This window comes from Ochotona curzoniae, unplaced genomic scaffold (genome assembly GCF_017591425.1).
Source record: "Ochotona curzoniae isolate NIBS_2020 unplaced genomic scaffold, NIBS_Ocur_1.0 contig_3437, whole genome shotgun sequence".
Taxonomy (NCBI): Eukaryota; Metazoa; Chordata; class Mammalia; order Lagomorpha; family Ochotonidae; genus Ochotona; species Ochotona curzoniae.
This window is the reverse complement of record NW_024465862.1, coordinates 942,181-965,734: the sequence shown is the minus strand read 5'-3', so window position 1 is coordinate 965,734 and position 23,554 is coordinate 942,181. Positions and strand designations below refer to the sequence as shown.

Genomic DNA, 23,554 nt, shown 5'->3' with positions numbered 1-23,554 from the left:
CCAGTACTTATCCCAGCTCTTCTACTTCCCATCCAGCTCCCTGCTTACAGCCTGGGAAAGCAACAGAGTAGGATCAAAGGTAAGGGTTATGCAGTGGCATGAGAGACTATGAAAAAGACCCTGACTCTCAGTTTAGGATCAACTAATCTCTTGCCATTGTGGCCCTTAAAGAATGAATCGTTGGTTCAAGTCCCTTCTGTCTTTCCTTTACTCTGTAAATCTGATTAGCATTTCCAATAGAAATTTTAAAAATGAAAAAAATGAAGAAGAAATTCAATGTCAAGAAACGAATGTTATTCACACAGTGCCAGAAAAACAAAATTTCCTTGTATTCACTTTATCCAGCCTATCCTATGCACTGCTATCCTCTCTTTATTACACCATCCTCATCACCAATTCAGTTAGGTGATGTCAGGAGAAAGCTTCTCTGTCACACATGCACACTGCAACCAGTACATCATTTGGATAATATGGAGTAGTATTGTCCTTAGGGAAAACACATTGAATTCTATTAAAATATTTGAAAACACTGAGTGTAAAATAATAAGACTTTATTGTATAAAAACTAAAGAATATTTCACCTACATATATGTGAGTTAAATTAGCGGGACAAGAATGGCTTACAGATAGAATTGTGACATTTAGAATGTAGTCCAAAGATGAACTGCCCCTAGGAACTCACAAAACATTCAGATTTCCAGCAACAATTACACAGGGCAACATGGAAATCTTCAAAATTCTGAAAATAGATCTACCATCTGACACAGCCATTTCTCCCTCTGAGCTTCCCATGCATTCTTGGTTACCTTTGTGGGAATCAACTTCCTTAGAATTCTGGGAGTTAATCATGAGTTGCAGAAAATCCACTCGGTGCTGAAAGAGAGGTCAAAGACAAGATAACCCTAGGTCAGAAGTCCATCAGGAGCTCAGCACTGCGGCTGCTCTCTGAGGAGACCCCACTCAAGTCTAGATGTGTGCTGGGAGTGGCCTAAGTCATCATCTTAATATTATATCTCAAAATGATCATATGATTAAAACCCCAAAACCTGGGGGAAAAAAGAACATCTTCATGCAAGTAGCATCAGATTTACCTTTTTCTTATCTTTGAGACGTTCTTCTTTAATCTTTTCAATAGAGGTTTTCAAAAAATCTGTAACATCGCTGAGGTACATACTGATATTCAATGCTTCATATACTGGGGTAAGGAAAGGAAAGAGTGCTACAGGAAAAAGAAAAAAAAGAAATGATAATGAAAAGCAAAATTTATGTAGCACAATTACAATCTCTGAATCAGGAAAGTGAAAGTCCTCAGGGTTCTCAACAAGGAAGCATTTCCTCAGCATTTTCTTCAGTCTTCAAGAACAAACAAGGAACAATTGCTCAACCACATACAGAGGCCATTGCTAGAACGACCATCAATGACCTTTTCTCCATTTTTGCAATGAAAGGGCCATGGACTGAAACACACTGGATAGAATGGCTCAAGTGACTGCAAATGAATAACAGGGAACTGAACACATTCCTTAAAATGAACTGTAGACCCATGGTGACGCATCTTAGAAAACAGCCTAAGAGAAATCTAATCAGAAGTGCAATAACCAACAGCAAAAGAAGAGACAGGCAGAATGAATATTATCATGCCTCCCACACAAGAAGAAGTAAAAATGTTTATCAATGATGAAGCAAACTCAGGAATACATTGAGGAAATGGGGGATAAAGGATTTGAAAACTGACATTCCTTTGCTGAGATGGTGAGGGAATGGGTAGGGGTCTGTATCAGCTCATGGGAGCCTGAGGATATGGGCTTGGTAGGGGGAGCAGGGCATATCACTTGTGGGGCACATGAGGGCCTTTGAGTTCACATCTAAGCAAGCAAGTAAACCTGGGGAATTGCTCACGTTCTTGGTGCCAGGTGAGGTGAGGAGAGGGGCAGGCAGAGCCACAGAACAACATGCTGCCCTGGTGTGCTGTTTGACCATGCCTGCAATGCTTCAATAGGCATGAATTATGGGTGGGTAGAGGGATAAAGCAACATGTTAGCATATGTACCAGAAGCTTGGGACTCTGGTGGGCGGGTAGAGCTCTGGACCAGCACACCACTCACTAGGTTTGCAAAGGTTGAGCTGCAGAACACAGGCACTGATGGGCACAATGACTGTGGATTCATTAGGGAAAGGGGTAAAGGAACATGAGGAAGGGAGGACCACGGAGGGAGTTTGTTGCAGTAAGAAATGATTCCTGAAGAACTCCCAGCAACAAGGCCACTGTACTTGAGAGCTGACCATATGGAGGGGAGAGGCTGTGTCTGGGTCTGACTGATGTACTACAAAATAGGAGACCTGAGTTGGGCTTGTTAGCATTAAACACTGCTGAACACCACAGGCTAGCCCACACAAAAGCTAGGGATAGGGTCCTTCTTGGCAGGATTGTATCACAGTATCTGTCAGTGAGTTTCATCATAGGGGAAGGGTAATATTAGGCTGACCCATGACACCAGCACAAAAGAGAAGCAGGTCTAGGGTTAGATTCTGTGGGCAATATGTGGGCCTACTACTGTGGAATCACAAGTACTGCTGGTTAGCCCAAGATTTGGGATAGTGCTTGACTGAGCTAGGTGTGACCACGAAACTAGCTGACACTCATGGATAGTGGGGGTAGGAACAGGCACAGCAGGTTCTAGTTGCAGCACCTGTATATGCACCACAAAACAGGGTATGGGGCAGACCAGGCCAAAACATTAACCAACTCATGAAAAGACATAGGATGAAAGGGCAAGCTATGCCAGGTATGGATCTATACCACCTGGCATGTGTGAGCTCTAGGTCTGGGACTGGACAAGGTGAGGAACTTTGGAACCCCCTGCCACCAGTGGGCCATAGTTCTTGCTAGTGAGCACAAGTTTCAGGCCTGGATAATGTGCATGCTTCTCATGGTAGCACCACCAGATGACAAGTGTGTGGGGTGGCTTTGAAAGGCTGTGGAACAGGCAGGGTCAAGCAAAACTTAACAAAATGACAAGTGCAAAAACTATGCAGGAGTTTGGATCATTCAGGCTTGGCTATCACACCTACCAGTTTACATGAGGCAGAGATAGGAATAGCCTGAGTAAGGCCTGGATGCAGCACTGCCTACAGGAGTTGGGAGTAGGGCCAGCCAAGTCAGGCTAGGCTACAGCATCTGAAGGCAAAGCACAAGACAGGGGAGGGGGTATACCAAGCTGGGCCAGAGCCACCAGTGGCATGTACATCATCTGTGCCTGGGAACAAGCTTGGTTGTGGAGTTAAGGGGACACCCAGGCTGAGTAATGTAACTGGTAAGTGCAAGGTTTGAGTGGGGGCCGTAATCTGGTCTGGACATGGCTGCAATGTACCTTGGCAAGGGTGTGGACTACATATGGTGTGTGACAGACTAGATTACAATCCAGAATCTACTGGCGCTCATGAGAACCAGGGTAGGTAAAGGACAGCCATGTGTGAGCCATGCCTTTGTGTGTACCAGGCTTTGATGGGCTAAGCACCCAACAATAAGAACCCACATGTGTGACGTCAGGTCAGGAAAGGCCACTGTTCCTGTTAGGATAGGACATGTTTTAAGTCGAGTGGGCATGGACCCACCTGTATGTGAGAGACCTGGCACTGGGACAGTATCTTATGGAGGGTTTTGGGAACTCCTCTGTTGCTACATGGTCTATGCAGGTAAGCACAAGATTCAATGCAGGAAGCAGCCAAGACTAGGCCAGTTTATGGCTCAGGTCTGGGGCAACCCAGGATGGGCCAATTCATATCACCCTCTGGCGAATCTGAGCACAATAATGTAGTGTGGGTTGGACAAGTTGGACCACAATACCAACAATTTCACTTTATGCCTGGGACTGGAGGAGGCAAGCAAGGCTGAGCCATGGTAGAACACAGACTGGAAAATACCGATGTGAGGGGCCCATGCTAGAATGGAAATCATTTAAAGCAATGAAGAAGAACAGCACATAGTGATCAAGCAATCCAAACAGCAAGAAGAGATCAACTGACAGGTTTATTAGGATCTTTTTTAATCTCTAAATTTACTTGTTTTGCTCTCTTGGTTTTCTTTGCTAGTCTGGGTAAAACAGTGCTTTGTTCAACTTGATTAAAAAATAGCTTATTCCTGAGAACCAGGACTGGAGGCAGACCTGGCTAGACAGGTGCTGATACCCACTAGCAAGAGTGTGGGGTGGAGGGTGAAGTGAGTTGAGATGAGTTAGGCTTCCAAGGCCAATGATGTGTACAAGAGCTGAAGGGAAGATAAGCCAGACTGAACCAATCCATTGCACTTGCTGGCAGACACATAATCTAGGGCTTGGGTCCAGCTCAGTGGAAGTTTTGGAGGTCACTCTGAGTGGACTGTACTTTCCAATGGTGTACATGAGGGCTGACTATGTGCAAGAAAAGGTTGATGTGAGCCACAGCACCCATTCTCTTGTGTAAGAAATGGGGCTGGAGATAGTAGAGCTGGTGGAATAGGGATAAGACACATTTAAATAGACAGAAATATTAGCCAGGGTCAAGCAGAGAGGGCACCTTGCAGCAAATAAGAGAGAACAGACTAACATCAGAGGGACATTTGGAGACTGATAGACACAGTAAAGCAGTGAATGCAATGGTGTGGCACTGCAGTGACTGAATACACCAGTAGCATTCAGCAAGTGGTGATTTGAACTGCACCAGGAGTCAGAAATCCACCAGGAACCAAGTTTGAAGTGGAGCTCATTGAGAACTCAGGAGGTGATCCCAGTCAAAGCATTGCCCAACCTGCTGCTTTGTTTGACTTGACCAGGAGCAGAGACAGAGGAGCAGATTTCAAATAGGTAGTGCCAGAACGGGGTGGATTTTATAAGCTAAGTCCACTAAAGCCAAATTGAGTGCCCTCTTCTGTAATGAGGCAATGGCTATGGGACAGAACTGTGCACGATCCAAGTTGTAAGTGAACTAAATTCTGGCTCAACGAACTGCAATGATGTGGCATCCTTCAAGTTTCACCCAAAATAGGTCCAGGTAGCCCCAAGACCTACTGGCCAGCAGATGAAGAAATCCACAAGCTTAACATGAGGTGTCATTTGGTACAGTGCGGCAAAAGCTTTGCCACTGTAGGGACAAGAGTGAGCTGCACATAGTCTATCATCTTGGAAATTACATGAACTGAAACTAAGAGAAGCATTCCATAGACAATGATGCAAGAATAGTGCCGGGTTACAGGAAATAGAGAGTGGTGAGCCAGGAGCTGAGCTATGCAGACCATGGTAGAAGTCTAACAGAAAAGCACAGGTATGAGACTAGCTAGAGGAAGTGGTAAAAGTGACTGCGAACAAACCACTGTGTACCAACCACAATAAGTATAATTGAGTCGCAGACCTGTGGGTGACAGAGCTTGGAAATCTGCCCCATAGAGATGAATCTGATAATCAGAAGCAAAATGACCAAGAGCAAAAGATGACACAAAAGCACAATTTATATTACTGAAGAATCCCCTACAGAGGAGCCAAAACCTTTGCCAACCTTAGGGATCATTGAGGAAGACATCGACAAAATGGGGGATCACGAATTCAAAACACTTGTTTGAAAGCTTCTTATCAACAACAAGAAGCACTTAAAGAAGGCATTCAAGGAGTTTAAGGAATATGTTACACTGGAAATAGCAGGAATGGATCAAATGAAAGCTGATATATCAGAAATTAAGAATAGAGTGGAGCAAATTAAAAGTACAGCAGAGAATCTCCAAAATGGAATGAAGGAAGCAGAAGAAAGAATTGCGGCATTGAAACATACTTCCTCTCAGCAATTGGGCCTACTCAGTGGCTTTGACAGAGAAACGGACAGCATATCCAGAGGCATAAGAGAGTATATCAGGTCATTGGATGCTATAGAGGACACCTGGTACCACAGCAGAGGAAACAGGGCAGAACAAACTGGTCAACTACCCCAGTGAAGCATGACAGCACATATCAGAGCCTGTGGGAACGTAGAGGTGGACTGTGCCAACCAATGAACCTTAGAAAGATATCCTCATCCTTGGATCTGTGAGATCAACAGTATTCTAGAACTGTTGAAATCACTTGAGCAGAACCCATGAGGCATGCTCCAGTTCAAGGACTTTGCAATGACATTGGGTGCCATGCCGCATTCCTTGAGTACTGAGGTGTTTTGGAGGGTGCGTGTGGCTTCTCCCTGTAGTCTCCCCTTCCCCATATACAGGAAGAAGGAGAGGAAAATGAGGACACAATGGTATCACCCATTTTCCCTTGATCCTACACCTTTTCTACTTCAATTGAATTATAAACATCACCAAAAAGCTTTTTTTAAAAAATAACAATAAAAACTGCTCATTCCTATTGCTATATGTAGTTTTTATTTTCAATTCATTTTGATGTGTCTTTTTTTTATCATTTCCTGTTTTCTGTTCACTTTTTCTTCTTTAATACTCCTTGAGATGCATTATCAGGTCATTTGTTTGAGATTTTGATTGCTTTGTAATAATCTCATGTTATAAATATCCCTTTCATGGGCCCGGCGCGGTAGCGCAAGTGGTTAAGGTCCTCACCTTGCACTCCCAGGATCCCATATGGGCGCTGGTTATAATCCAGGCAACCCTGCTTCCCTTCCAGCTCCCTGCCTGTGGCCCGGGAAAGCAGTCGAGGACGGCCCAAAGCTTTGGGACCCTGCACCCGCTCACTTGGGCAGTGAATCATCGGACAAAAGATCTTCCTCTCTGTCTCTCCTCTCTGTATATCCGCCTTTCCAATCAAAAAATAAATAAATAAATAAATAAATAAATAAATAAATAAATAAAAATAAAATAAATATCCCTTTCAATGTTGTCTTTTTTTCAAGTTTTTTTCCCTACAGATTTATTCAGTGACACATAAGTCACACAGTAGCATAGTTTCTTCAAGAAAATTTTTATTTCCTTTTTCTCAACAGATGGAAAATCACACTCATAACTCCCAGTTTCAACATACTATTAGACCACAGCAAATGGGGCGTGGCCTTCTGTAAAGACAGAGATCAAAAAAACAGAAGTAGAGTCCAGAAGTAAACATTATTTCCATTTTTCCATTTTTCCATTTTTACAATGAATAATGTGAATAATTTATTTCCATATAAGAGAGGGAGCTATTCAGTTGCACATTTAGTGCTGGTACAATTGGGTAGTGACAGACCAAAAGAAAAGAGTCAGACCCTTACTTATCATTCAGTACAAAGCTAACTCCAAGGACTGGCACTGTGTTGTGAGTAATTAAGTCATTTTCTGCAGCAGAGGCATTTCATATGGGTTCTGGTTCAAGTCCTGGCTGAACCAATTCCCATCTAGGCTCCTGCTAATGTACCTTGGAAATGCAGCAGAAAATGGCACAAGTTCTCAGACCCCTGCACCATTTAAAGACATTCATGCAGCTCCTACTCCTGGATTTGGCTTTGCCCTGCACCCAGCATTGAGGCAATTTGGGAAATAAGCCATATCAGAGATGAAAATTTCTCAATCCCTCATCCTCACCTCTACACCCAACTTCATCACCATCTCTGTAACTCTGCCATTCAAATCAATGGAAATAAATCTTTAAACCCTTAAAGGCATCAACAGCAGATATAAAAGTGGGTGATTCTAGCATAAAAGCCACGAGGCTTGAGTGCATGGCTTCAGACTTGGAAATGGATGCCTAGAATTGATACCCAAATCTCAAACAATAAAAGGAAATACATAAATTCTACATCACCAAAGTTAATCATTTGCACTTACACAGCTACTATGTATGCAGCTAAAAGATACCCACAGAACAGGAAAAATAAGATGCTGCACCCTTTGCCATTTCTATACTTGCAGGATCAAGGTATGTCTAAATAGCACAACGAGTGACATATGATTGCTTATTAATCAACAGACTATCGCAATAATATAGGGGAAATCAGAGGAGTGAGGATTTGAAGAGGGGTAAAAGAAATTAAAGAATTTATGGAATTGTATTGTAAGATTAAATTATTTAGAAATGAATAATACTGGAATAAACAAAAAATGATTCACACTAACACAGAAACTGTCAAGAGTGGTAAAAGATAAAAATCAGGAGAAATCTTACAAGCAATTTATCTGTAAAGAGATTTATCTAAAAAACAAAGACTTCTTGCAAGTCAAAAACACAGAAAAAAATAATTCAAGTAGTATGGCACTGGAAATTGAGTAGACAATTGTTGAGAGAAGGCATGAAAATGGTAAATGATGGTTAATGTGATTATCAATTTGAGGATGAATATTTAAACCAACATGAGTTATGAATTCTATTCACTAGAGAGGTAAATGATGAAAAAGATGGAAGAGTCAAGCACTGGCAAGGAAGAGAAAAAGTTGGAACCTTATATACTCCAGGTGAGAAAGCAAAATTATACAGGTATTATGGAAAACCCTTGAAAGTTACTGAAATAGTTAAATAGAATTATTGCCACAAATTCTACTACTGAACTTATATTCAAAAGATTGAAATGGATATCTAAATCACAAATTTAGCATAAATTTTCAAAGAATGAACTCAGTTTTCAAACCAAAGCAATAGCAATTCAAATGCCTGACAACTAATGAATCCATTGATTAAAAAAAAAATGGAAAGTGACACAATGGAATAATGATACTTGCTGCTAAGTAGAAATGATGTTATGACACACACATCAACACAGAAAATCATTGAGAAGCTAACAATGATTGAAATAAGCCAATCACAAGCGAGCATGTATTACACAATTCCATTTGAATGCAATTTAAGAAATAGTCACTCTCTGGAGATAAAAGATTAGCAGTAAAAGGGGCAAGGAGAGATGCGAGAAGGTACAGAATTGCTGGAGTGACAAAAATATTCTAGAGTTGGCAACAATGATGACAACTGTACATTTAAAATGGGTACATTGTTGTTTCTGAGTTACTTCTCAAAGACATATTTTAAAAAGAGGAAGAAATGGTGCAATACTTACTGACTGAGAAAAGTAAAGGACTAAAGAAATTAAGATTTAATAGCCTCCTGAGGTTTTTTTAAGAAAGGATCATCTGGGTTTCTGAGAGAATCAATCTTCACTCCAAAAGATGTTCCAGTGATGACATCCATGCTGTATGCCTCAAAGATTCTGTGGAGAGAGATACAAGGACAATTAAAACCAACATCTACTTGCCATTCTTGAGCCACACGTGCAGCAGGAAGTGCTGAGAAAACACACGTCAAGCAAAACAGCAGAGAGCCAAACAATTCCTGGACCACATCCAGAGGCAGGCATTGAGGCTCAGTGGCTAAGGTTTAGTAAGCACATATCACCAGTCAGAATTCTGTTTCAAATCCACCTGACCACACTTCTGATCTAGCTTCATGCTAACACATCCTGGAATGAAAAAGATGGTAGTTTAACAGCTTGTTACCCTATCACACATGCAGGACATGCATGAGTTCAAACAACCTAGCCTGGTGAACCAGCAAATGGAAGATACCTCTCTTTCTCTCTCTCTCACTGTCTCTCTCTCTCTCTCTCTCTCTCTAACCCATTCAGATAAACATCTTTATTTTAAAAATAGAACTACCACCTAAATCATCAGAATGATCATTACTAATATCACTCACATTCAAGCATATCAAGGGTGGAAGATACAGTTGTCTTTGCCCTGGGTAACAGGGACTCTAGTAAAATTAGAGATGCATCTAAGCTCAAGCAGAGTTAAAGACCATAATCACACAGAACCAGTTAGGACTGCTCAGTTAGGACACCCATTGGCTCCAGTGGAAGGCGGGGCTGAAAACAGAACCCACCCAGCAATTGCAACCACCAGCTGATCAGGGTGATGGACTGTGCTGGGCCCTGTACTTGCTGGTGCATACAAGAATCTGGCCTGGGAACACCTAAGACAAAGTTTCTTTGGGGATCTCCCAAGTTGCAAAGCCAGACTCAAAACCCTAACCATGAAAGGATAGAAGATGGAACAAGTTAATCAACCACCTCTGCTATAGGTTGACAACAAAATACCAGGCAAATAGAGATGTTATGATAGACAATGTCAATCAGTGAATTTTTCAACGACCTCATTGTGTTTGGAGAAGTGAGATTGGCAGTGATTCATAACTGGTGAACTATCAAAACCACTTGAGCAAGGATCTCAGAGCATGCCCCACATGTGGGACTTGGGGTGGGTGGGAAACCAGGTGGGTCTTCTCCCTCAATATCCCCCTTTACCTCAGATACAGAAAGAAAACAATATGGAAAGAATAATCTCACCCACTTTCCTGAAGCCCTTGAACATTTTTACCCAAATTAATACGTAAAGATTGTCTAAAATAAATAAATAAACAGAAAAAGAAATTTGAAGTAAAAGATATACTTCAATATTTAGCTTATTTTTTTTAAATATAATCAACAATTCCATGAAGGCATTTGGTTCTTCCTACACACACACTGGGACTCTCATGGCATAGACCCTGCTTCCCGATTTGTTCCAAATTCTTTCCTTAGTTCACAATCCCAATTCCATACCATCTTAAAACAAAACAAAACAAAACAAAATCATTTTCCTTCTTCCTATGCATGAATTTAGTCTCTCAAATAGCCAAAGTGACAGCCAAGCCGGAACTGTCTAATGTGCACTATTGCACAAAAACCCAGTCTGTCCAAAACTTCCTTTGTGTTGTATGTGACCCTTTCTGGTGGAATCATTGGAGTTGTAACACACAAGCGTGTAATCATACACGCTTTTGTATGCTCACTCTAGGGATTCCAGAAGGGAAATTTCAACTCCATGCCTTGTACTGAAAGAGCCCAGAACCGCACAAATACATTCTTACTTACTTGTTCAAATTGATAGGCGTGCCTTTCTCTGCTTCCTGATTCAAGTTTTTCACCAACACATCTCCATAATGGACAATGATGGGTAACATCTAAGTGTACACACACAACACCAGCCACAGTGAGATGCAGAGATCCAGGTCACATAAGGAAATCATTTTCTAATGAAGCAGGAGTGACAAAATGACTCTCTATATACACCACTTAATCCACAGTTAAAAGTAATTATTCAAGTCAAAAGGATTGGATTACCAAAACAGAGGTAGCTCACCAACATTTTTTAATGAATGCAATTCTCTTCTAGATTATAAAGACAAAAGATCCGTTTAAGAAACAATGGTGCCAATAAACTTTCTGCTTCCAATGGACTAGGGTTGTATTTCCATTTGTTTCTCCAGACTCAATTAGGTCTAATTTATTACCTCCTTGATTTTTCCACTACTGAAGGTTGGAGACAAAAGTATTCTTATTCTCTTCCATTCTTCACCTTAGAATTGGTGACAGAGCTTTTCATAAATCCCATTGGTCCAAAAGACTAAAATTCAAATAAATAAAGACATTTTGCCCAGCATAAGTTCTGAAGATCATCACTGTTGTAGATGCTTATTACACACAAATCAGGCATTTCAATGTATTTAGTAGAAGTCTACCAGTTGGTATGCTAAGATTATGTGCTCAATAAATATTATTCTAAATGCCTAGCCTCATAAGAGAATAGATGTGCTGTGGTCTGAGGCATTTGTTTTCCATTTCCCCATAAAAATCAATTAGCCATAAGTCAGAGAATCTGTCATTCCAGGAGACTAAACAGAAATAGAAACATCCTCTAACATAGACAGAACAGAAATGAATTGCAGGTGGACATCCAGATGACCAAAAAATCCTGTATGTTTCTTTGAAACAATTTTGTTTTGCACTCTGCCCTACTCTGTATATACCAAAACATGCACATGAACAACAACTGATAAAAGAAGAGAACTTTCCTTAAAAAGTAAAAATGCATTTCATTTAGGTTTAGATTTTAGACTTCAAGATACTTATTCACCCCCCAAACTATGAAATCATAGTATCAAGCAAAGAACTAAACACTGAAATCCTGTTATTTACAGCACAATGCATGGAATGGAAGCTTATTATATTCAAACCAATAAACATTACACAAAAAAGCAAACCCCAAATGTTTCTCTCATGTGTAGAATTTTTATAACACATTCTGAACAAAACGGAGGCTTTGAAGCACTGCAAGAGGAAGTAGAGAAGGATGTTGAATGGCAGGCATCATAACACTGTGTCATGATAAAATTCAGCATCTGATACAGTGGCACATCTATACTTCACAACAACTTATATTTTTGTTGAATGAAACACTGAAAGAGAAAAATGTATATGCACTGGCATAAAGAAAAATAGAAGAAAATAGAAGGAACAGTGTCAGTGGGACTGCATAACTGCACCTAGTGTGCTATTTATGATCCAGATCCCTGCTAGTGGCAGAGCAAGGCAAAGGAGGATGACCAAAGTGTTTTGGTTCCTACATCCATGTGGAAAACCCAGAAGAAGCTCCTGGCTCTCAGCTTCTGCTGGGCCAAACTCTGGCCATTGCAGTAATTTGGGAGTGAACCAATGGATGGACACTCATGCTCTAAGTCTCACTCTTGCTCTTTTTTACCCTCTGTTTCATTCTTTCTCTCCTGTCACTATCTTTTTCAGTAATAGTCTTCTGGTATATTTAAATGAAAAATCCTTTACAAAATTAAAGTCTAAACATGTTAACATGTAAACATGTTCACTACCTGATCAGTTCATTCTACATTTATTGTAATATCATACAGTAAAATTTTAAAAAGTATTATATGTAACCAAAAACATACGTTTTATGATCATTTTTAAAAGTAGATAATACCTCTGAGATTACAAACCTATTGTGAGGCCAGTGTTTGGCACTGCGTGCTAACCCTCGTTCATTGCAGTTCTGATATCCTGTATCAGCCCTCACATGGTATAGCAACATTCTGATCCAGCTTCCTGCATATACCCTAGAGACACAGGAGTGAATGGTGAAGTCATCTGGTACCTGCACTTACATGGGAGACCCAGAAGAAGCTCCTGGTTCTGAGCTTTGGTTAAACTTTATTTTTCCATTGCAGCCATTTCTAGAGTGAACTAGTAAATGAAAGACTTCCTTCCCTGTCTCACCTTCTGTTCTGCAAAGTCTGTCCTTCAAATAAAAATTAAACAAATCTTTACAAATTAAACTTATTTGCTATTCTGAGGAAATAATGAGATTGTATGGAAGTCCATTTGTGTCACTATCACCACAAGGAGAAAAGGAAAAAGAGAGAATTATACTGATCATCCTCAGAGTGGCCCAGCAATTCAAAATTCTAGGAAACATTTTCCAAATTGTAAAGCTATACTTTGTTTTAAAATGAACATTTCCAATACTTCTGCATAAAAACCCCTAAAATACAGAAATCCATGCAAATTTCCTCAACTTAATGAAGAAAAAGAAAAAGAAAAAAGATACTGTTATACAAAAAGGAACAGAAGAAAAGATTTTCAGTCAGTACATAATGTAATGGGGAAACTCAATATTTCCCATTCCCATCAGTCAGAACACAAGACCAATGCACAGAAATCACCTTCATGTAAAAACTTGTGAAGACATCATACAAATACAATTGCAGTCACTTCTGATGAATATAAACAATTGAAATAGAAGATACAGATATAGATATAGTTGAGGATACAGCTATATAGAGATAGATGGATGGATAGATAGATAGATAGATAGATAGATAGATAGATAGATAGATAGAGGCATGCTATGGAAAGGCATGCTGTGGTCATAGACTGACAGACTCACAACTCTAAGGACACAGACTCTAACACAGTTCATCTGTGGTTTGTTGTGGATAAAAGTGAACTATCCTGGAAGGCTTGGTCAACATGGACTCACACACACATTACTAGTTAGGACACGGGGATTAAGTACTCTTCACCAAGGTATGGAAGATTTCTCTGCACACCCTTCCTAAAACTGTTTAGCACCTCAATTGTTGAAATGTCATTGAAATAGTCACAGGAAGTTGTTAAGACCATGCATCGAATATTGACATATTGGTTGCTCAATACTTTGCCAATTTATCCCTTAACGTTATATATTGTTGCGGATGTTATGTTGGGGCTTTTAATTGACCAGAATTTTACTCTGTTGGCTCTGCCTTCAGACTGGAGAGGGTCTCCCCAAGAAGCCACTGAACTTGACCAGACAATGAGATGCTGGACCCTATGTTTGATGTATGCTTGCAATGAAGAAATCTCAACTAAACCTGAACTGTGGTTGTGCAACAGCAGGGAAGAGCCCACCATGGGGGGAGGGTTGGGAGAGGGGTGGGGGGAACCCCAGTGCCTATATAGAACTGTGTCACATAATAAAATGTAATTATATATATATATATATATGTATATATATATATATATAATTTAAAAAATGAACTATCCTAATTTGTATGGAATGACAAGAGATCAAGAACTGCTAAGCCAGTTCTGAAAAATAAGGTGGGAGAATTCACTCTACATGTTAAGGGTTATTATAAAGCTACCATGACCAAGACACTATGGTATTATTGGAGGATTAGACAAAGTGATCTGTGCAACAGAACAGATGATGAAGCCTAGACCCACACATGACTTCTAAATGACTTTCAAAGGTGATAAAGCAATTCAAGGAAGTGAGTGAAGGAGTGTTGAAACAATTGGGTAGCACATAGTCCAAAATTTACACTAGTCTAAACCTCAAACCTGACATAAATACTAGGTCAAAAGAGATTCTATACATAAAGCATAGCCATAAAATTGTAAAAAAAAAAAAAAAAAAAAAAAGAAAAAGAAAGAATGGACAGAAGTGCTAGGCAAATATCAAAAGCACAATGAACAAAAAGGCATGCATGAGACTGTCAGTCATTTTGTTGTGAGTTCATTCTTGTATACCAGGGCCCTAATGAAGGTACAATAGAACTAGATCTTTGTTATTTATGGGCAGTACAAACAATAGTGATTGGAAAGACATTGTCTCCTACATGGTTGGGAGACACTCCAGTGACATCATAATGGACTTGGAAAAATTCTTAGAAGACATACATTGTACGACTGCAGGGGATAAAAGAGGAGAGGGGAGAGAACTTGGAGGAGAGGAAAGAGAGACTCCAGTGCCAAATAAACTTCATTTAAAAAGTTTAAAAAGTTAAAGATTAAAATAAATATTTTCATTCAAATTTGAAAAAATAAAGGGAACATTGGGAAAAATCTAAATTAAAAAGTTAAAATTACTATAAGGATTCTGTTAAAAGTAATGTATGAGATACATGTTGTGGCCCCAACAAAATAGTAAGAGGGACTCTCTGTAATGAAAGAATTCTCATCTAGTTTGTGCTGCTAGTTACACAAATCTACATATCTGTTCCATGTGGTTAGCTACACACACACACACAGAGGAAGAGGGGGGGTGAAACATGAAATCTGATCTGAATACTGTTTGTTCTCTACTTTCCACTGGATAAATACACTAATTACAAAATGAAATGAAACACACAAAATGAAATATCCCTGATAATTGTGGTACTATATAATATTTAAAAATAGAAGCTTAACAATCAAGCCTTAAACTTGAATAATAAGCCATGCCTACCCATCGGTTTGTGAAGCTGGAGTAACATTCTTTCAGCAGCACTGTTTTCAGCAGGTCTGGATCAGTGATGACCAGCACAGGCTGTTGACCATCATACAATCTATTATGGGAAAACAGAAATGATTAAACACAGCAAGCCTAATGCAATAGCCACAGCCAAGCCCAGAAACCACACTTTGATGCTAGTGTCATGTTTCTCATACTCCCTTTGTATAACACAGTGCAACATCCCTTTTTGGTTCAAGTTAGAGTAGGATGTAGAGTAAGATTCCAACCACAGAAGACACACTAGTGTTCATAAAGGCAAGATCACCCAAGAAAAGGAAAATAAATTTAGAAACGAAATAGCTCATCATGAAAACCACACATCTAGAAATAATAACTAGATTGCTGCCACGGTGGCATAGCAATTGAAAATCTTCACTGGAAAGGCTGCTCAACACTAGAGTCAGCTCCCACGTAGCAGCCTGGGAAAGCACAAGATGGCCTATGTGTCATCCTGACACCCTTGTTCAAGATTGAATAAGCCTCTTGGTTCCTGGCCTCTCTTGTTCTCATACAAGCTATTTGGCCACACAGGGACTCCACTCCCAGAAGGAAAACGTCCTTTTCTCTGTTCCTTTTTGCCATTATGATTATGAAGACATAAGTAATAAATATTTGAATGAATTTTAGAGTATTTCTTACATCTAGGTTCAAAGAGTGTAAAAGATAAGAGAATTTCATATTTCACTAAGTAACAGAAAAGCTGAATTTGAGGTAAAGTTTCAACTTATGCATAGTTTGTTCATCATATACAATTTCAAGAAACCCTTTGGTAATATCATGTATTTCATTATTTTTTCAATTTCCCGTTTGGTCATTTTATGATACAGTTCCATAAACGCTTAGATTACCCTTCCACTATATTACTGTGGTAAAGTCCTTCATAAACAGTCACAAGTCCAACATTCTGCTATTTAAGTATCCTGATATAATGTATATAGAGAGTAGCAGAGAGTCCAGCATCTATTGTTATGATATATGCAACACTTTCATAGTGAGATCCATCTGTGATTTTGAACTTGAGATGCATACTACTTTGTGTCTTCATGTCTGGATATGATAGTCTCTCTTACACAGCTACTATATATACCTTTAAATGAAATCCATAAAACAAGATTAAGAACAGGAAGAAACGGGCCCGGCGCGGTGGCGCAAGTGGTTAAGGTCCTCACCTTGCACGCCCTGGATCCCATATGGGCGCAGGTTCTAATCCAGGCAGCCCTGCTTCCCTTCCAGCTCCCTGCCTGTGGCCCAGGAAAGCAGCAGAGGACGGCCCAAAGCTTTGGGACCCTGCACCCGCGTGGGAGACCCGGAAGAGGCTCCTGGCTTCGGAACGGCATAGCATCGGCCGTTGCGCTCACTTGGGGAGTGAATCATCGGACGGAAGATCTTCCTCTCTGTCTCTCCTCTCTGTATATCTGCCTTTCCAATGAGAAAATAATAAAAATAAATATTTAAAAAAAAAAAGAACAGGAAGATAAACAGAAAATTTGCAACAACATGAAGTCAAATATGGGAGTGAACATTTCCCTACTAGTGATGATGGCAGTCAGTCACCACATCCTATACTGCATTGGCTGAGTTCAAATTGAAGCTCCAACCCCAGATTCCATATGATGCATGAGAAGACACTGAGGTGTAAAAGGTGATCACATGGGTGGTGGCGTCCTGTCACCCTCATGGGAGATCTGGAATATGTTCCTGGCTCCTCCCACCTACCATCCATTATCTGCAGCCAGACAAACCCTAGCATTCCTTGGCATTGGTGGCATGAAACAACAAATGGCAGAGATACTCTTCTCTCTGTGTGTCGCTCAATTTTTAAAAAATGGTATTACACAAGTAAAACACAAAGGCAAGTGAATCATCTAAGAGTGACAAATACTAAATCCTGCAAGGGAATTTATGCTTGAGTGAAAAGAGGTCTAGTGCTGCATGTTTTCAGAACAGTTTTCTCTTCCATGTCACCTCAGAAACTCCTGGACCAGCTCTCAGAGTTTGATGAGACAAGACCTGAACATGAAACAAAAAAATAGGAAGAGGCAAAGTCTTCTCTCATTTGCACGTAGATTCCAAGCCTATCAGTTATACCTCTTCATGAATGCTGAAAATGAAAAGTGTGCCCTGTGTGTCATCAAGTATATCAACCCAAGAGAGGCCCAACTAGTTTAAATAATCCTATGTTTATTCTCTAGATTCAGGAGAAGAAAGCAAAGAAATTTGTATGCTTATCTTTACTGAAAGCATTGGTTTAATTTTTTAAAAAACTAAAAAGAAATCATACAGTTACAGAGACTAATACATACATATGTGCATATATATTGCATAGATATGATGTATATGTACAACATATTTACTTGTACCTCTCAGTTGTTCTCTCTTTCCTAAAGAATTCAATTCACACATTCCTTTTTTGAAGGTATATTCTACAGAGATGGGATGATTGAAAAGTAAAATTTTCACTCTTCTAATTCACTCCCCAATTGGCCATAAATGCCAGAATTCAGCTGAAGCAAATATGTAAACAGGAGCTTCTTTCTAATTTCCCATGTGGGTCAGGGCCCCAGTTGTTGAGCCACTCTCCACTGCTTTCCCAAGCAGTCAGCAGAGCGTTGGATCAGAAGTGCAGCAGCTGGACACCAAATGCAGACACTGACACCTGGGCTGAGTGCAGTCCTTGGTACAACAAGCCTTTACAACTTTACCCTGGATAAGCTTATATCAAAAGGCTCTGAGCCAAGGTTGTCGCTTAAACAGTGAGTACCTCACCAGAATGAGAAAGTTTTCCAAATACTCACCCCCACATATTTCCATATTTTTTATAGCATTTCATGTCAAAATCCCACACACCCTGTGAAGGCAAATTAAATGAAATGTGATTATTTTTGTAAGCAGAGTAAACTTGATCTCCATTAGAAGCAAACTGAATAAAATGCAATTACAACTAGCTTAATGCTGTTATACTTTAATTATCCAGAATTTCAAAATTTGCTGACACCTGGGAGAAAAAGAGTGAAGACATTTGAAGTGCAGAATTCTAAGGCAATCTTGAGTTTCCCTGAATATCGTGGAAACCCAGTGGCTTAAACTTGTTTACAGATGAGACGGAACCTTCATCACTGTGAAGAATTTTCCTGGGCCTCTGTGGTTTCCACAAATCTCTTAAACCAGCAAATATTTTCCTCCATAAACACTTGAGGAAACTGAGACTTGGGGAAAGCTGTGAGGTTCCCAAGGATTCATCCACTCACTTCTCTAGGTCTCATGAAATTTCTAGACTTCTGACAGAATTAAGAAGCTAAAGACACCAGTTAATCTCTCTTGATATCAAAAATGTAGGTCACTCTTGGGTATGTCTTTGAGTAGGAATGTGCATTGGTGAAAGAATGTGTGTGAACTCACCTTCCAGTTTTGGAGCAGAATATGGGCATGAGGAACAGATATCAACTTTATACACACAGAACCCAGCATATTATTCTTTTTAGATTTATTTATTCTTATTACAAATTAGCTATATAGGGCCCAGCGCGGTAGCGCAGTGGTTAAGATCCTCGCCTTGCATGCCCGGGATTCCATATGGGCACCAGTTCTATCCCGGCAGCCCCACTTACCTTCCAGCTCCCTGCCTGTGGCCCAGGAAAGCAGTCAAGGATGGCCCAAAGCTTTGGGACCCTGCACCCGCGTGGGAGACCAGGAAGAGCCTCCTGTCTTCAGATTGGCAGAGCATCGACCATCACACTCACTTGGGGAGTGAATCATCGGACAGAAGATCTTCCTCTCTGTCTCTCCTCTCTGTATATCCGCCTTTCCAATAAAAAAATAATAAAAATAAATCTTTTAAAAAAACCAAATTAAATATATAGAGAGAAAGAACTTCCATCCAATGATTGATTCTCTAAGTGACCGGATTGGCCTAAGCTGAGCCAGTGCAAAGCCAGGAGCCAGGAGACTCTTCTGGGTCTCCTGCATGGGTGCAGGGTCCCAAAGATTTGGACCATCTTTTACCGCTTTTGCAGGCAACGCGCAGGGAGTTTTAATGGGAAGCAGGGCCATCAATATTAGAACTACTGCCCATATGGGATTCCTGCTCTACAAGGCAAGGTCTTTAACTGCTAAGCTACCTATTTGTGCCCTGACCCAGGATATTATAATAAATGCATATAGACGTGCATTCCAGCACAGTAGCTAAGTCACCTCTCTCTTAGATCTGTGTATCTGTGTCGTATTTCTGAGCCTGCCTCCTCACTATAAATATCCACTGTTACATATCCTCAGCTACATGAGGAAGGCTCAACTACCAAGGTACCTCCATTCTACTCAGAAGACCTGGATTCAATCAAACTCCTGAGCTTCTGACCCAGTGTAGTCATGGATATTGAAGGTATTTGCAGAGCACACAAGCATTTCAAAGCTGTCTCCCTCCCCCCCCCCCAACTACTTGTTAACGAATAAATACATAACATCCGTCCTATATTCCGGTCATAAAAAGTTATGTGCCTAATAAACTAAAGTTTCAAAGCTATGCATCAAGAAGAAACCAAACATTATTATGACCTCTGCTACAATCAGGAAAACTGGAGTCTAGAACACAGAGCTTCATGAATCAACATGGGGTCCACATGCTGCATTGTGCAAATACCAAACTTGGTTATATGTTCCTGAGAAAGTGCCAAAGAAAACAAAGTTCTCTTCATGATGTTCACACAGTGTAAATATTAAGGCACAGCTGAACTTTGAGCATGTCTGTGTTGATGAAACACAGACATTCCATTTTTGATTTTTATTTATATTTATTGCAAAGTCAGATAGATTGATAGATTGATAGATAGATAGATTCATACATACATACATACATAGGAAGAGAGTCAGAGACGAAAATCTTGTGTCTGATGATTCACTCTCCAAGTGATCACAATGACCAGATCTTTGCTGAACCAAAACCATGAGCCATAAGATCTTCTAGGTCTCCTAGAAGGGTCCCAAGGCTTTGGGCAATCCTCAACTGCTTTCCCAGGCCACAAACAGAGTTAGATGGCAAGCAGGGCAGCTGGGATTAGAACCAGAGCCCATATGGGATCGTGCAGCATTCGAGGTAAGGACTTTAGCTGCTTGGCCACCACACCAGAGCTAAAATGCCCTCTTTTACTGAAGCACATATGAGGATTTTGAACCCAGACTAAACTCCATCACCTGGAAGCGATCCGCACATCTGTCAGAAAGTTAGTAAATTAAAACTTGTCCCCTGTGGAGAACTTCGTTTCATAAACCACAGCAGTCTATGGAAATATGTGAAGAAAAACAACAGTTCAAATGAAACTCACCTTGCAGTAACCCATGATTGTTCCCAGGAAAGGCAGAGGTGTTGGCCCAGGAATACCCAGCTTCTTAAAAAGGCCATGTGTAGAGGTGCCATATCTGTAAAGTCAAGGAGGAATCACGTCACAGGTGTAATAGAATTTTTAGTGGACACCTGTTCAGATACCAGAATAGACAAGCTAGGGACGTAACACATAGTCAAATGATTAACAGCAGAACTCATTATCTACTTCCTCATTACAACAACTCCACCAAGAAGTAGTAATGACTTGATAAAGACTCTGAAGTCTTCAAAGTCCTGGACTGAGTCCCTGAAAATCTCCCCCAAATGATAGTGGTACTGAGAGGTTCAGGCTGGAATGCCCGCAAGTTATTTCATTCACTCGTAGATACAGTGAGGATTCCTGTTCTGGGTCCAAACTGGGGAAAATAATTTCTCTTTGCTCTGAGTACAAGTTGTCGCATATCTGCCTCCAACAAATATGGGAGTCACTAAGAGTCTCTGATGTCATTATTCTTGCAGTTTGCTTTCAATTTTAGACTTTACATTCTGTGTCTATAACCCATATCCTATTTATGGCATGGCTCTTCCTAAATTTGCCTTCACACCATATATGTATTATGTATTAAACATATGTTATTGTTTGAAATTCATGTTTGGGGGTACTGCCCTATATGTAAGATATAAACAGGGAGAAAATGACTCAAAATGAATTATTGGCATCCCTATTTCTACAAAATTAAAGTTGTGTTTGCAGGTTTCATTGGCCATAAGAAATGTGAGCAATTTTCAGCAATCTAAGTATTTTCCTTTTTTTTAATATTTATTTATTGCATGGATTCACATATGCCTTAAAAGGTGTGGCACAACTGATGAGTTACTCCTCACTAGGCTATTGAACACCCCTCCTAAAACTGTACTACACCTAAAATGTTGACATATGCTTTGTTAGAGTTATAAGCCAGTTTTGACTACCCTAAAAACTGCCAGGTTCTGCAAAATTACACTTCAACACTATAACCTGCTAAATACTAAAATGAAAATAGACACAGGAAAGCTGAATAGTACCCTATTGGCATTTAAAGGTGTATAGAAGCTGGTTGTATATAAACTAAAATTGAAATGCCATGACAGTCACAGGATGTGGTTAAGAACTTGTATTTTTTAACATATTGGTCACACATGTCAATTAATTCCATAATGTTATAAATTGTTGTTGATGTTATATTGGGGCTTTTAATTGATCAGGATGATATGTGGGGAGCCATGCAGTGGGGTCGGATGGCATGGGTGTGTGATGAGCACCACTCCTCAGTTAGCAAGGCTGTGAGGAGTTTCTCTCTGTGAGGCAAGGCCCAGTAGAATGTTTCCTGTCACCTCATTGCTGCCTCACCCCATTGTATGGAACTCAATCACCTCTCTGATATTACACAGAATTCTTCTGAGGGTGTTGTTGTCGTTCTTCTGCTAATGTGAAGTGATTCCTGTAAGTGGTATGATACCTCAAATTGATCAATCATGTTATGATAAAAACACCTTTAGTAACGTAAGGCTATGACACACAGTTAAAATTATACAATAGTACAATTGAGACCACAATGTTTCCAAACATCCTGTTACGTGCCCACTTTTGTCCTGAGGTTTGTCCAAATATAATTAATGTTTTCCTTAAGAAATGGTTTCATAATATCTTGGAACAGATGGCAATCATGGAGGTACAAAGAGTTTGTTTACCATGCACCTCGAACTGTTACAACACATGATATGACGCATTTTCCTCTCTTACCACAGAAAGCAAAAGTATGTGGGGCATGTTTTATAAGGAAATAGATGTGAACCCCCTCAATATGTTTTAAGAATCTTTATCTTATATTGGCACTTATACTTTGGGAAAGAAAACAATTTATATAGATGAAAGGAAGTTTCTTATAAAGGCCCTCTGTTTGTAGATTGGCTGAGCTGCCCTGATCCCTTTCACTGCCCTTGAACAAAAGAATGAAAAACAATTGAATCAGCACTAGGTGAAGGTGACGGTAATTAATGCATGATTTGATTATAAGAGCTAGCAAAGAATCTATGTTATATGTTTTTATAAAATCCTTTCTTTTATGATCTCTTAATTCAGTACTCTTAATATTTCAAGCAACATTAGTTAGTTTGTTGTCTCTAACGAATTTTATCTTTAATTTTTTTTTTAAATTCCTTGTCTGGTAAAGCTTCCATATCTTCATCTCACATCTCCGAAATAAATATTGGCTTTTGGCCCTTTTTTGGTGGGGTACTGGCTCTTTCATCCGGATCATTACTTTTTCTGATAGTTCTTCCCATTGCGTTAATGTATCTTTTGCAGAGGCCAAGGCACTTGTGTGTTGAGAGGTCTCCAAGCGCTATCCTGCAGAGATTGGAGCCTGCAGGTGTGGAGTAGCAGGGGTGGGAATATTCAAGGCACTTTTGGTGTGTCCTCAGTGCACAGAACCGCAGGGCACCACCTCCAAGGCCCCATAGATTCAAGGCACACTCTCAACGCCTCCTCTACAGGTACGCCGCCCCAGGACATGGAGGAATGAAGGTGCTCTCTGGGTGCGCCCCCTGCATGGGGGTCCACAGGACATAGAATATTCTAAGTACTTTCTCGGTGCGTCCTTAGTGCCAGGGACTGCAGGGTG

General features: G+C 40.2%; 1 protein-coding gene across 1 annotated transcript in view; it reads right to left on the bottom strand.

Annotated features, from left to right (window-relative positions):
* Positions 1-23,037, bottom strand: part of LOC121156615 (cytochrome P450 3A6-like) — a 30,482-nt gene extending 7,445 nt beyond the window's left edge. The window contains 11 exon segments of the mRNA XM_040980408.1: positions 807-873; positions 1,092-1,219; positions 8,989-9,046; positions 9,048-9,138; positions 10,840-10,928; positions 11,259-11,323; positions 11,326-11,371; positions 15,527-15,626; positions 18,370-18,422; positions 20,893-20,993; positions 23,010-23,037. Coding sequence (XP_040836342.1) covers positions 807-873; positions 1,092-1,219; positions 8,989-9,046; positions 9,048-9,138; positions 10,840-10,928; positions 11,259-11,323; positions 11,326-11,371; positions 15,527-15,626; positions 18,370-18,422; positions 20,893-20,993; positions 23,010-23,037 — 826 coding nt within the window.
* Between the last annotated feature and the right edge of the window lie 517 nt (positions 23,038-23,554).